General features: G+C 36.1%; 1 protein-coding gene across 1 annotated transcript; it reads left to right on the forward strand.

The window, feature by feature from the left end:
• The first annotated feature begins 266 nt into the window (after window positions 1-266).
• Window positions 267-14,509, forward strand: LOC145662145 (uncharacterized). The gene is made up of 3 exons (XM_081727478.1): window positions 267-423; window positions 5,647-5,761; window positions 12,688-14,509. Exons 1-3 carry the CDS (start codon window positions 406-408, stop codon window positions 13,788-13,790), a joined length of 1,236 nt encoding a protein of 411 aa, XP_081583604.1. The 5' UTR covers window positions 267-405; the 3' UTR covers window positions 13,791-14,509.
• Window positions 14,510-15,781: the final 1,272 nt, after the last annotated feature.

Below are 15,781 nucleotides of genomic sequence, written 5' to 3' on the forward strand. Positions count from 1 at the left end.
AGGCCATGTCGTTTCGCACTAGAAAAAGTGCGTGATTTTGATGACATTGTTTTGTTATACTCCTTCAAAAAGCTGCGTCGCATGCGTTTACGAAGCATAACCAAATGTTTTCGGAGTCCTTTTGTTTGAGTATATGTACAGTATGTGGCCTCCGTAGAAAGTAGGAACTTTTGTAATAAAGGACGATTTCTTTCTTGGTAGACGCGGAGACAACACTCGTCAAGTACCAGTCTCCAAAAGTATCTCTTAATCACAAACATCTCATCCGTTGTCATATTTAAACAACTACTTCGCATGTTTGTCTTCAAATTTCTTTTTGTTCATGTGCTCTTTTGTTGTTTTGGTTCTCTCACAGTACACGTTATAAAATAGATATACATTGAGATCTACCGTTTGCTGAAAGACATGGGACATCGAAGTGTGGTAAGTTATATATTTTTAAATATTCTGTCTTTCACTATTTAATTACTAGTGGCAGTACTTGAGAAAATGCAGGAATTTATTTTCTGAAGCTTGCACAATGACAGATTCTATTTGCTTCTTAACATTACTTCCTTTCATGTAAAAAGTGCTTAATTTGATCTTCAGGAGAAGTGTGAGTGATTCATCTCATATAGTTTAAGTGCTAGAGATGGCAGTTAAACTAAAAACAAACAATATATATAGAATATATACCTTATTGTATTCTACGAGAGACATGTCTATCGAAAGTAGTGTTTCTCAAAGAGCGGTCGGTAGCAGGGTCTCCCGAAAAATTTTTTTAGGGAGGGAGCATCTCCGTGGTTGCTATATTACGTCTGGTATTTGTAGTATTTAATATACGTGGTTTGCTATATTACGTATACATTTTCGTGAGCGAGGGGGGTGAGCCCCACCCTGCCCTCCCCTTCGGGTGCCCATGGTCGGTAGTGTGTCCTGAAAATTCGAATGTGTATCATGATAATTTAAGTATGTATTGCATATTCGATTAGGGGATTAAAATTTAGATTTCTGAGCTTTCGGCATCCATGGCCACGTTAGTCCGTCACGTATGAGGGATGACGTCCCTCGGCAAGGGCGCCCATGTTGTGGTTTCCAAGGGGGGCAAGTATGAGCGATATTTCAAATATAGTTTCAAATTTTGGTAACTAATGTAAAAAATCTATGGGGTTTTCGATATTCCCAAGTACAATTTCCTATAGGGCGCGAGCGCCCTACCTTGCTCCCTTTGATTTGCGCCCTTGTCCCTCGGCGACCACACTATTCAAGGAAAGGGAAAGAAAGAAGCTCCGTGAGACCTGTATGTTAGGTACCATCCCGGCATTTGCCTGGTGTGAATGAGGAAAACCTCACTCAGGATAACTGGTCTGAAGAAGATTTTACACTTTTTTGATTGAGTGTCCCCACCGGGAATAGAACCCGGGACCCACCACGCCAAAGGCGACTACGCTACGCGGGGCCACTATTGTGCTGTACATTCGAAAAGAAACATGGAAACGAGAATATTGAGCATCAAATATCATAAAGAGATTTTAGCCCTTAATGTTCAGATTCTCCACTCAGTACGTACTGTATATAACAAGTACACCATGTGAATGACGTTGATATGGTTTTTGTCAGACTAAACTTCTTTACAAGCCAATGTTTACCAAGCCTAGACTTAAATATAACATTTGACCTCAAATTAGAAGAAGAGGAGCATGGTGACTCAGTGGTAGAGCCTCTATCTCTGTTGCGTGTTGTCTTTAGTTCAATGCTCGGCCAAGTAAACTTGAAGTGGACAAATATCGTCTCCGTGGGTTTTCTCGGAGTACTCCTATTTCCTCCCACGCTCTCATTCCAATGATTTTCAATCATCATTCACTTGCGTTAATCATCCGTTTTCCTTAATCTAAAGGGTATATTCGTGGGACGTTTAACTGAAAGATTTCATTTCATTTCAAAGATTTCAAATTAGATTAAGCATACTTTAAGATGAATGAATGTTTGAAAACAGAAAATGTTATCGAGCAGAAAGTCATTTAGTTTCATTTCAATGGTACACTCCACGGAGAGATCATTATTTTGCATCCTGAACGTTGTGTTAACCAGCTAATCTCAACAGCACTGAGGATAGTCCATCAAGCAAGGATGATACCCATAATTCCTCCCATAGGAATACATGGAGTACCAATTTTTGACTGTCCATATCAAGAATGTTATAAAATAGAGGATCTGTCCATACAACAAAATCTTGAAACCATACGTCACAGCTTCGCCACACCTACTCTGCCCACTCCGCGCCACTATATCGCAATGTTTCGAGCCAACAATCATGGCGGAAACGAGAGAAGCCAATCAGACGTGCCGGCTCAGACGATGCTCGTTTTTTTTTTTTTTTTTTTTTTTGGCTTCATTGAGTTCATATGTTGAAGATACGTATGGACAGATCCTCTATTTTATAACATCCTTGGTTTATATCTTGTGATCAACTGGATGGTTTACCTCTCTATCAACGAACTCAATTCCTAATTTTTTGACTCTCTATATCCTGAGAAAAATTGATAGTAATCCATCAAATAGTTCTTGAGATGTTGTGTTTCCCGCATAACTGACAAACATATAAATTTATAAAGGAGTTTTTGGTAAACTAAATGTCTTAGCAAAGGTCTTCTTACTGTTCGTGCTCTGTATGGCAGGAATCAAATGGGAAATGTATTTTACGGCATGTGAGTATAAACTTAAGAGTCTTCATCCCGGCGAAATTAAAATACCGCTAATTTTACAGTAATTATGTGATATCTTCAAATAGATAAAAGTTAATCGAAATATGGAACAAGAGCGCCCTAGACAATATTATTTTACATGAGAAACCGTTATCACGACTTGCTTATCTGCTTTCGATTTCGAGCCATTTTGAAATTCGGCATTTATTTTCGCGTTTCTAAACAGCTGAAAACGGAAAGCCACTAGGTGACTTGTGATAACGGTATATCCCACGCAAAATAATATTGTCTAGGGCGCTCTTGTTCCATATTTCAATTATCTTTCATCTATTTGAAGTTATCACATAATTACTGTAAAATTAGCGGTAGTTTAATTTCGCCGGGATGAAGACTCTTAAGATAAGAAAATCAAGAACTTTATTCCCTTCTTCACCTTCCACGTGTACGTTTAATACATTGTGGTTAAGTAATAGAAGGCTCAGCTATGGTGTCAAGAGAATCTGATTTAATGCACGTAAATATAAATGTATGCTGGGCAACTTCGTTTCCTTGGCTTCTTTTAATTATTTTCTTTTATTGTCACTTTCGTTTTCTATCAATTTGTCCACCATTGGCTACCTCCATTACTATCTCAGTCTCTTTTGGGATAATAGCAAGACGAAAGAATAGAAAGAATAGACAAGAGGAAAGAATCCGAATCAAACCTAGTCCATTCGATAAACATAACAAAGATATGTTCATGCACAAAAAGTATGGACCACGGACAACGGAGTAAGTTCCTGGGATCCATAACCCTGTTAGTGCTTAAGTGTAAAGAAAATCTTAGACTCGCAATGAAATAGCTATTGCATAAACAGTGTTTATTGGAAAGTCATGGTTTATAGTTCATTCTCTTCAGCATGAAACAAGCTTTCCAGAGGTGCTATGTATTGGGGCCCATAACGTACTTGAATAGGCACAATTGAGAGAATATCGGAAAAATTCCCTCCAGAAATCACTCCCATCAACTTTGGCCCCCTCTGGAGTGGCCCTGGGTAAAAACACATAATCCAAATGAATCTCGAAAACTACTATAGGGGATAGGGAATGACTGAACCAAGTTTTGTATTGAAAGAAGGAAAAGATAGATGGGAAAGGCTTGTATATCAATACCGAAATCTTGATAGACGTTAAACCAAATAATAAAACTGCAGAATAATCATATAGTTTGAACCCGATACACTATAATAACCTGTCACGCAATAAGTGATAGGTTCCATTGAGAAAAACTACTTGCTACTGTGCATTCAAATTAGATGTAGCTTCCGAACTGCTCCCAAGTCTATCAGTGAATAAAGTCAAAATACGAAATTAGCTATATTGGACTTTTTGAATTTAAACATTCTGCAAAAAGGTTCTTTTGGTTTCCACTTCGGATTTATCACTGCTATGTATAAAGGTAACCAAGAAAGTTCTGTCGCTTTTTCATCCACTACCTTCGGACATCGATATGTCACCTAAGACGGACCTGGAAGATCAAAAGTAGTCTCCATCAGCATCGACGACCTTCTGCCAACGTTCTGGAAGGCTATGGATTCCATCTCGGTAGAACTTGGTGGGCCGTGAAGCGAAGAAGGTATCAAGTGCATTTTGCAATTTTACTAGGGACTTAATATGGCGTCCTCTAAGTTGATTGTCCGAAAATTGGAACAGGTGATGATCAGACGGTGCAATGTCCAAGGAGTATGGCGGATGCGAAGTTTCCCATCCAAGGCGCAGAATGGTGTCCCGGGTCATCCTAGCCACGTGGGGCTTAGTGTGGTCCTGTAACAGGAGAACCCATTTGCGATTCAGAAGTGCTAGCTCCAGAGTCTTGCGTTTTTCTTGAACACGGCTCTACTGCTGACAGTACACAGTTGCATTGATGCTCTGACCAGCTGATAGTAGCTCTCGATGCACGATGTCTTGAACAGTGAACCAAACACACAGGAGGATCTTCTTACGTTCAGTGCTGGTTTCGGCTGTTTTCGAACCGGTTCATGGAATGCTAACCGATTATGACAGCGCCATGGAGCTTCGTACAGGACTCACTTCTCATCACATGTCAACACCCTGCCCAGAAATGACTCCTTCCTCAGACGAGACAACAAAGAAACACAGGTGTTTGCTCGCGTTACCTTCTGGCCCAGAGTCAAATCATATGAGACACATCGACCCAACTTGAAATGCTTCCCAAGTTGGAGTTGCTACTGAATGATTTCTCCATTCAGACTTAATTGTAGTCCCAGTTTCTCATATGTCTGGCCACTGTTCGCCTCAATTGCTGCCTGGAGATATTCATTTTGTACATGTGTTGTTTGTTCTTGACGTGGTGCGTCTTCGAGTGTTTCGTCACCGTCCTTAAACTTTTTAAACCACCGCTACGTTGTCCGCGTAGTCACGACACCCTCACCAAAGGCCTAGCATATCTTTCGCCCCGCTGCACCGGTGTTTGACCCCAGTTTGAACTCGTACAGCATTCACGTCCTTATGACGTTCTGTGGACGTCCCATGTTCTCTTTGTCCTTACGCAAGTTCACGGTGTAACTGAACTGCCACAACTAAGTAGTATGTTGGATATACACACACCAACAACTGACCTTTGCTTTATCTCCATTCGTATTCAACTTACGGTGTGAGGGGGCAATGGAACACAGACCTCCACAAAAAACACAAATTTACCCTACCAAGGTTCTTGGTTGCCTTCGAAACCCTATCCAAGGATTTTTAATTCTTTAGCTTCTCATAACCACCTCAAATTTTCAAAAATATCGTTGTTTACTTGATTTAATACATTCTACGGTATAAGTAAAAATGCATTTCAAAAGCAGGTGAGTGATGAGATTTTTTTTCAAAACAAAACATATAACCCATTTTTAAAATGTCAATATTGAAGTATAGTGATCATTTAATAATAGTTTCTGTTTGTTAATTTTTTTTCTAGGTTGTGACTACGTTAGCCATATTAATATTGATGTCTGTCGCCTTTTGCAAAGAAGCAGAAGATTTTGCAGATCAACTTGCTGAGGAATCATCTGTCGAGGAAACGCGAGTCAATAGTAAGTAAATAATAAGAATAATAGGAGCGGTTAATCAGAATGGTTAATGTAGGGCTCTCACTTTTGCCTGTAGGGTTTTGTAGTTCGATTCCAGCCCACGTGAGTTTGTAGCGAACAACTTAGGACTATGGGTTCTCTCATTTCATCATTTTTTCATTGTCATTCATTTCTTTGATTAACCATTCATTTTCATTAGCGAACAGGGCGCCACTCTGAGACCTAAAACTAGAAATTTTATTTCAATAATAATAATAATAATAATAATAATAATAATAATAATAATAATAATAATAATAATAATAATAATAATAATAATAATAATAATAATAATAATAGAAACCCTCTCTTTTACCAAATAACATTAAATTTAACGTACTGTTTATAACAGTTGAATATATTGATAAGAGTCTTCACTGCTCCACACAGTTTGTTTTAGTTTTATTAAATAACATAATTTAGAAAATTAACAAAATATACAATGTGCTATGGAGTACATGCAAAATTCAATTAATGGCTTGAATATTGCGGTGGCTTAGCGCAAGGTCGGATTAAGGGGGGCTATAGATTTGTTCCTCCAACTGGACAGGGGTCTTCACTGTAATCGAAATCTCAATTGGCTGTCTAAAAAGAATAATATAAGATACAATCATCATCATTTTCTAATTTATTTCATTTATACACTGTAAAAAACCGTTGTGTTATTTCAACGACATGCCTATGTGTTAACACGATTGTGTTAAAATATAACACAAACAAGTGGTTAGAACAACTCACTCTCCATTTGGAGTTGTGTGTCAAATGCCGGTAGTTGAAATGACACACAACCTGTGTGTTAAATCAACACAAGTGTAGAATCTTCGGTGTTGTTTTCTGAGTGATTGCCAAATGTGTTGGGCATCTAATTATAAAGGCTTATGAATTTAAGCTACAGACAAACACAGTATAAAAAAAATACTTAAACAAATCCGCAAAATTTCAAAATTAAAACCGCGCGATGTGTTTTCAATTGTTTTACATAATGATTCTGAAGAAACCCTAACAGCACAAGATATGCTAGGCATGTGCCATTTAGGTGTTCTAAATTCATCTCCTACATTTGATGTATTTATTGCTTCTTTTTCTAAGTGATTGTGTACTAGAAGCAACAAACGCATCAACTTTATTAGATGGCAACTGGCGCCGATCATTTGAAAGTGAATATGGAAGAACTATAAAATAAAGTATATAGACAGTCGTCATTTTGCTATAAAATTAGGTCTACATGGCGAGCAAATTTTATTTTATCCCGAACGGTTGTCGTCGAATATACGCGGCTTAAAGGAGCACTGTGATTAGCCAAATTCAAAAGACCTCAACAATTTATCCCTCTACAAGCGACGTTTTCTTCATCGCCTCCGTGGCCAAGTCTGAAGAGCACGCGGCTAGTAATTGAAAGGTTGCTGGTTCGTGCCCCCCGCCACTGGAGGGCTTTTTTTACTTGTTAAAGTTTTTTTTTTTAGATTCAGCATAATGTAAACACAGTACGCATATAGGCGATTTAACATATCTTGGGGGAGTAATTTTGTGGTTCATTAACACTTACGAATGGCTCAACACCAGTTGTGTGCTAAAGACGTAACCCACCCCCTGTGTTAAACTCCAACACCGCGGGGTATGTGTTGAACTAACACCACACAGTGGTAGTCACGCAGGAAACACTGCCCTGTGTTAAAATTGAGTTGAATTAACACAACCTTTTTTTACTGTGTATAATAGGGTAAATTTGTGTTCTTTTTAATGCATTTGGAAAGATCCATCAGATATAATATCATCTAATGCATGGCATGGTTGATGCCGTAGAACTACTTGTATTTCCTTAACTTTCCTCCTGTACTTTCACAGAAATGTATTAGGCTAAGTCAGCAGAGGACAGATATTTTTTTCTAGCCGGGGCCTCGAGATAGATTAATCCGGCCTTGGCCAATCGATAAACTTCCCAGCTCGCATCAAGTAGGCTTTGTGGTGAACCGTGGTGAAAACCGCTGGAATTTTACTGATTTCTTCTTCAAATGTATTGAAATGTCTTTAACTTCATAAAAATTAAATTCTGTTATATCATATATAATTTTAATATTTAACAATTGAACTGCATTTAAGTAGAATTAAATTTATATACAGTATACTGCAAATTAATTTTAAAAAACAAAAGATATTTTTAAAAAATTGGAGAGAAAACAGTAAAATTAAACCATTCAAAATCCAACTCACTTCAAACAAAACACAATAATAATACCTCACATAAATCAATGGACCAAAAAAGATATGCTGGCATAGGTACTTAACTATTTAAATTAATAAAATACTTTTTGTAAATGTTTCTTTATAAAACTGATCTGGGAGCGCAACTTAATAACGTTATAATTGTCGGGCACTTAAATCACTCTACTGTATGAATGTTTACTGTGAGAATTGTGTATGTAACAAATATTGCTGAAACCAGCGATAAGAATTTGGAAGATAGATTATCTTGAAATACTCCGAAATACAACCGCGTATTTTTGTACAGTATAACAATTTTTGCGAGATAACCGGAAGTTTCCTAAGTTTTTATTTTATCAGAGTAGGGATAAATTTAAAAACCAAACTTCATTTCGTTCAAGTTGCTTTCTGCGGTAACGACAAGATTCAAGTATTTCTGTATTTAAACCTCAAATTTTATTTACTCTGTACAGCTTAGCATGTACGTACAGTATTTGAATATATCATTAGCCTTTCTTTCATTAAAGTTACCAAATGCTGGGTTTTGTCAGAAGGCTCTGATTGAGATTGTGACCATTTGACTAGATTAGTAAGATATTCCAGTCAGAATATTTTAACGATATGATATTCCCATAAAAACGGGGGGAATGGTGGCTCAATAGTAGAGCGTTCACCTCTGATGAATGGGGTCCCCGGCTCGATTCCAGCGTGCTTTGTGGTAGACAAACACCGTGCTCGTGGGTTTCCTCGGAGTTCTCCCGTTTCCTCTCATTTTATTCATTCCACCATTTCATTCATTTCTCATCATCACCATCTCCTTTAATTTAGCTGGCATTCCTGTGAGACGTAAAACTGAAAGATTTCATTTCAATTTGTCCATAAAACGGCCTTACTACTCATTATTTAATTTCATTACTTTCAAGAATACAGCACTTCACAAGAAGAGGGATAGTTGTTGTCTTGTAGAACACCTTAAATCATTTGGAAACTTTGCCGTCTATTTTATCAATGATTCTTGTTCACATCTATTTTATCACTGATTTCTCGAAGTTAAATAAATAACATGACATGTTAAGAAAATGCAGCATTTCGCCCATGTTCCTTAGTACTAATTACAATAGGTTTGATCATTTAACTTCAACAATTCTTCAAAATTATATGGAATTGATAGGTAAACAGCTGTTCATCATTTCTAATGGACTTCAATCAAACCTGGACGATCGTTAGATTACTGAGTCGCTATCAAATCTAAATCATAAACTGTCCTAATCTTTATAAAGCTGCAAACTCCATGTCCCTTTGTTAATCTAGTATTGCATTTACGTTGGTGCTTGTGATCCGGCTTCAATTCTAGGTTGAAAAATATTTATTTTTGGCGTGTGTGATGCCGTGTTTGATTTCTGACGGGATATATTGAATAGTTATTTCTCTCACACACACTTGACAATCTTAACAATAACACGCGCCCATCTTGGTAAACTTTCATGTATCCAACGTTAAGAAATACTAATTTAAAATATGTACATTTTCCTTGTGTACCTTATATCATATCCTAAGATATATATTAGAGAAACACAAAGTTAATGTGTTCATGTTAACTTCCAAAGTTGTTCAGTTTGTTTGAATAGTTATTCCATTAGAAAAATACTCTGGATGTTTGTACTCTATTACGATTTTATTCCATAAAACTCTCCAATAGCGAAGATAGAGTTATATGTGTAAAAACTGATCACTATACTATAAGAAATTTTAGTACACAACATGGTTTGATATAAAGGCACCAAATTTAGTACGTTTGAGCAGAGAGTGTATAGCATTTACTCTCACAGAATTCAATATGAGAGTAACAGAAAATGAGGAGATTATTTGGACCTTATTTTTGTGGATATGGAGACTAGAAATCTGTTACGTTGATGTTTTGTAAAACATCGGACTTCGGATATTTCACGAACTTAGGATGTTATACGTTAAACTAAGCTTGGTGTATAGGAAATTTGGATTCTGAATACATACGAACATCATATTCAATTGCACAGATTTCGTATTTTTTTAAAAAAAAGTAATGAAAGTAGGACTAATCCCATTTGTCTTTCCGAGGAAGGTAGTGCTTGGACTACTTTTCTTCTCTTTATCTACTGGATGTTAAGGCACGAAATTAGGTTTTGGAGAATATTTTGATGTATAACAACCGCAACTCTATTATTCGCTCAAATTTCGGAAATTCAACTCAAAGGGTTGAAGAAGAGCTACGTGTTACAACTAGAGATTTCTTGTGGGTGCTGCACTAGATAATTAATAACTTTGCAGATATCGTAAGGCTTACTAGATAGGCCTAACTGCACATAAACATCCTCATATATAAATGAGCTATATATCCATACTGTAAACAAATCATTATCAAAATATACTACTAGACATATACTTTAATACAAAATACGATTTCCACAGAGAATGACGTCATAAATACATATATAAAATTTAGACAACACAAATGAATACTTAATATTAACCTACAGAAACCATATAAACGAACATAATGGTTCACATTGAACACAAAATTCTTTCTTCTTTTAATCATAATTAACCACATTGCCACAAAACAATACTTATTAACATAATTACCTCCTAAGAATATTTTTGTCTACTATTGCATGTTTCTTTCAAATTGTTGGCTACAAAAAAGAAACTGATAGGTGGGAACTTCTTGCTTCAGAGGACACCAGTCGATCATTACTTGCATGAATGCAGTATGGGTAAAGCAGAAAGTGCAAATGGGGACCTGTAGATGCAACCGATCTGTAATATACGAGAACTAATATTTTTAAAACCTTTATTAAGCTATTCGAAAAAGCAATGTGTAATGTCCAATGACAAAACAGGAATAAGACAAAGATCTTCATTGGTTGTCGTCTATCGTCTCCACACCGTTAGATAGACTTCTGTCATTCCATCATTGTGTAGTGGCAAGCGACGAAAAAATATACCGAGTGCAATCATAGCGCCCGACAAATGTGAACTGTATGATGTAATTTGATTTCTCCTGGCTGAAGTTCGTAATACGGCCGCATTTTATCGTCGAATGTTTAAGAATTATGGTATGAACTTCATAAGTGATTGCTGTGTGTGCACAACTACTACAGGGAAGTTAAAGAAAGACTTACCGGCGTACACGACGAGAGAAGCCAAAAGTGAATGTTTGTGGTGGAAGGTAACCTTGATGAACGCATCACGTAAAAGGGGTAAAACATGGTTTCTGAACTGCCTAATCTTGGAATTTCAGGGAAATGAGTAGCCACCTGGACCAATCGAATTACATCACGAAGTTAAACTTGACAGACGCTCTGGCTGCATTCGACATGTTTTTACGCTCGCTGCCCCACGATGATTGAATGAGAGTGTTTCTGTATCTGTATGGACGATGGACAACGGTCAGTGAATAGTTTTGTATTATGTACGTTTCGTCACTTTACAGTTCTCCTCTCGTCGCTTGGTTACAAAATATCCCCTTATTCCCTTATTAAGTGCTATGTGAAGCACATTCCTTCACTCAATTATATATAAGGTTAATGAAAAATACATATTAGAAAAGTACACGATCTCGTTGGATTGCTACTTGCAAAACTCGTCAGAAGTCGTTGAGATTCAGGAGACACGATTGGAAATCACTGGAATTTGCCCTTCAAACGTTGCCTCTAACGTAATTTTCCTTTATTCCTAACCCAACCAAACACATTTCTTACATTTTAAAACATATTCTTTCCACTTTTCGAAAAAAAAAATTAGGCAATCAAATGAATTTGAAAAGTAGATAAAAGTAATTATTGAATTTTTCACATCTTACTTCACTTCTTACACTATTGGTTGGTTTTGGAACCGACATAGGATGGTAGGTAGCCAATAATAATCCACCGAAGAATAAAATAAAGATATCGGCCAAGATCCACTGGAAAGTTGCAGCAGTAGTTTCTACGTTAAAGAATGAATACATTAATCACTCCTTATATTAGGTTATATTGTTAATATATCGAGAAGGTTATTGTTATCACTTTGTTAGAATTAAGAAAGAATGTAAGCTACTAATGCTGTAGTAGACCTCAGTTCGCCGACTAAGTTAATATTATCAAATGTTTTTGGTAGAAAAAGTATTTTAAAGTTCTGATTTTACGGTGTTCTTCTTTACAACCATTTTAATGTTTCTTATTTCATTTATATTAATATGAACATACCTGTATTTTGTGTTTAAATTTCATCTTTCTCAGTGACTTATAACTATTAAATGTATTAGCCAAAAAATATAGTGAAAGAATTAAGAGGCACAACCTACATCAATGAGCGAAATTTCAATAATTATAGGCTTTTGCTACTAAGTTTTGAGATATGTACCATCACCTGTACATCTTCAAAAGCAATATAAGAAATGAAACTCTCACCATGAATGTTTTCTGCGTATTAAAACTAAATGTAGCCTTCGAGTTCTAGGTTTTCATTAATTATAGTCATTTATTCTGACTCGCAACCCTTGATTTAATTTTCAAAAAATGATAAAGTTGAAACACTAATATTTCAATCAAGGAAGCAGAATATTTTCCATATAGTAAATCAATGAATTAAAATCCAAGTCGGAGTATATTTTGTTTACATCCTTAAGAATAGTCACTAACTTCTACATAATTTTCTTTTATTTTTAGCACAAGTTACACAACCAGAGCAACAGAATAATGTAGGCTATATAGAATCTTCACAACAGCAGAGATATCAACGCCAGGGAGCAGTCTACAGCGAAGGTAATCCTTCATCTGTTGTGTACGCTGGTCGCGGAGGACAGAGTCAGCAAGCAATTCCACAAGGGGCCGTTGGAATAGATCCAAATCAACTTTTACTTCTGCAAGCAGGAGGAGCAGGCAGCCTTCCTCCAGGACTAATTCTTCAATCATCGCATCCTGGTCTAACTGGACAGGGTTTAACATCAGCTTTGGTTTCGCAAGGACCTATCTACGCTCAAGGCTATCCCCAAGGATTTCCTCTACCTTTACCTGTAGGTCAAGGGCAGTTTGTAGGATCCTTGCCTGGAGGTGATCCTACTGCTGGAGGACAACTGTTGATTGACCCTAGTCAACAAGGTATTCCTTTGTCTCCTCAGAACCAACAGCAGGCTCTATATCTAGATACTTCAGCGTTAGGAGCTCAAGCTCAGCAAGGACTAATACCCAACGGAGTACCACAAGGTCAAGGAGTAATACTTGCTGTTGATCCTCAACAACAGGCAGTTCTCATCAACGCAGGACGACAAGCCACTCAGCCAGCTCAATTTCCAAATAGTGCTCAAGGTCAACAATTGTTACAAAGATACAGTCAACAATTAGGTGGTAATAATGCTCAAATTCAACAGTTACTACAAAGATATGCTCAACAAGTAAGTACAAGACAACCCATTAATCAACATCAATTGACGCAAGTAGGTAATGTTAATTACCACAGATTTATTCCGAGCAGCGCTGCAGCTTTCCAAGGAAGACCTTCAACTGCTCAACAGCAATTACAAGCCGTTATTCCTGTTCAAGGACCTTCACAACAATACGAACAAGTTGCAGCATTTATCCCGAGTGCTCCAGTGACGGATCCTGGGAATGGTTTCGCTAGTGTCTCATATCATGGCAGACTATTTTCCAACAATGGCCGTAACAATAATAGAAATGGAAGGTTGAATTTACGTCATGCGGGAGAAGATCCTTCTACTGCTCAACGATCTAGTCAGACAAACAGACATATTACAAAGAACCAAGAAGAATAATGTTAATACAGTGTTTATTAAGAAGTTTATATTGGAAACATTTGTTATACATAGTATTATATACAGTATTTATATAAGGAATGCTGAATGTTGTTTATTGACAATAAATGAAAATGCAAATTACTTTCTAATTATTAGTTTATTTTCTGTGCTACAAATTATTTAATATTTTAACTTCGTTAGTGATATTATTGTCCACTATAGCTTACTAACATAATTCTCTTGTAATCTATTAATAAATTGTTTCTAGAGTTTGAATGGACTCAGATCTTCAATTATTACAGTCATTAGAAGAGCGAGAGTAATAAGTATACTCTTAATGTACCAAATATACGTAAAAAACATAAATATCATTAAAATGGTAGTTGTTTGATCTATCCATTTGAGCCATGTTATAAATTATGTATCAGTTCAAATTATGTATTATATATGTACCATTTGTGTTCCAATATGGTAAATACATAACACGATCTTTATTATGATAGTTACATGATAACCTGACAGAACGTAAAGCATGAGCCAAACATCCTTTCCAACGACTAAATATACCATTTCCCAAATGGAATTATTTTTAATCCTGAAGTACATATGAACAGCACTAAAACGTATTAACTGAAGCTTATGGTATAAACTTATGGTAGGAAACTTTGACATAAATAAAACTCTTCCAATGTAATCGCCAGACCTGTATATTACATATACAATATCAACGTTTTGTAGTAACGTTATCAACTTTTTGTGTTTATATATATAATAATAATGAAAATACTATTTTGAAGAAATAAACTTCTTTATAGAATCAATTATAGGAAATTATCATATAAGACAATAAAGAGTGAATGATTTTATGTATAATCACCATCAACTTGTAATTCCGAATATGAGGTAGCGTAACAAATTAATCTCAAGCATACCCACGCAAGAAGGTAGAGGGAATTGCGAGAAACTGTAGTGAGGGTCTGCTCTCTTTAATACTCTGAAAGTGCTCTTGAAACTTTACTGAAAACACTCATGCATTACATCTACGTATCATTTCACTGTAAAAGTTTACATATTTCAATTCTTGAACCGAGCATACTTTGCCTCAAATAGTATTCAACCAATTATTTGATTAAAGTTAAGTGATAGAATTTAGTTTAAGAACTCATAACTTCAATTCATCGACAGTAACTGATAGGTTATGCTTGCTGTTCTAACGTACATAAAGTTTAAACTACATCTCCTAAAATATATGATAGTCCGTGAGTAAATTCACATCTATCTTCATAATAACGCAGAAATTATATTGCACACGTAGAAAACCCTTACAATTTTTTAATGTATATTTGGACGGCATATAATCTTCCTCGTCTTGAGAAATCATTGTAGAAAGGATTTTGCAAGTAACAGGCCCACAACCAGAGAAGGGCTGGGGGTCCAGGCCTCCCTAAACTTTTCGTATCCCCTCCAGACATCAACACAAAATGTTATTATTAATACAAAAAACACAATCTAAATATTTTAAAGAGAATCTTTAATGACTTTCCCCCCCTAACATATTCAGCTCCCCAAACCTCTGTGGCTGGTTTCGGGCCTGGTAAGTAATAATACAACATACTTAAGAGAGAAGTATAGTTTTGTGGTGTTAAAAAACACGAGCAAATACAAATACCTACATTGTATAATAATTCCAGAAGTAACTTTTTTTTTCCTGCGTGGCTACATTTTATCTGTATCTTCCGCCTCCTATGAGCTTTAATTTTGTTTTAATAATACGTCTAGGAGTGAGTGAGATTTCTGGGGTACAAACTTTTAGAACAAATAGATATAAAATTAGTGAGTTTCCGATTTTAATTGTGAAACTATGATATCACCTTTTGAGCTCAAGGAACAAATTTCCCGGAAGTGAAAGATTAATTATTTTCTGTCTAAATAGAATACTTAGGGCTGTGGTAGAGCTTATTCTTGGGATAAAGAACAATATTAGAAACGTTATAAAGAATCGTTTTTTG

The sequence above is a fragment of the Thermobia domestica genome, chromosome 10 (genome assembly GCF_964235325.1).
Source record: "Thermobia domestica chromosome 10, izTheDome1.hap1.1, whole genome shotgun sequence".
NCBI lineage: Eukaryota > Metazoa > Arthropoda > Insecta > Zygentoma > Lepismatidae > Thermobia > Thermobia domestica.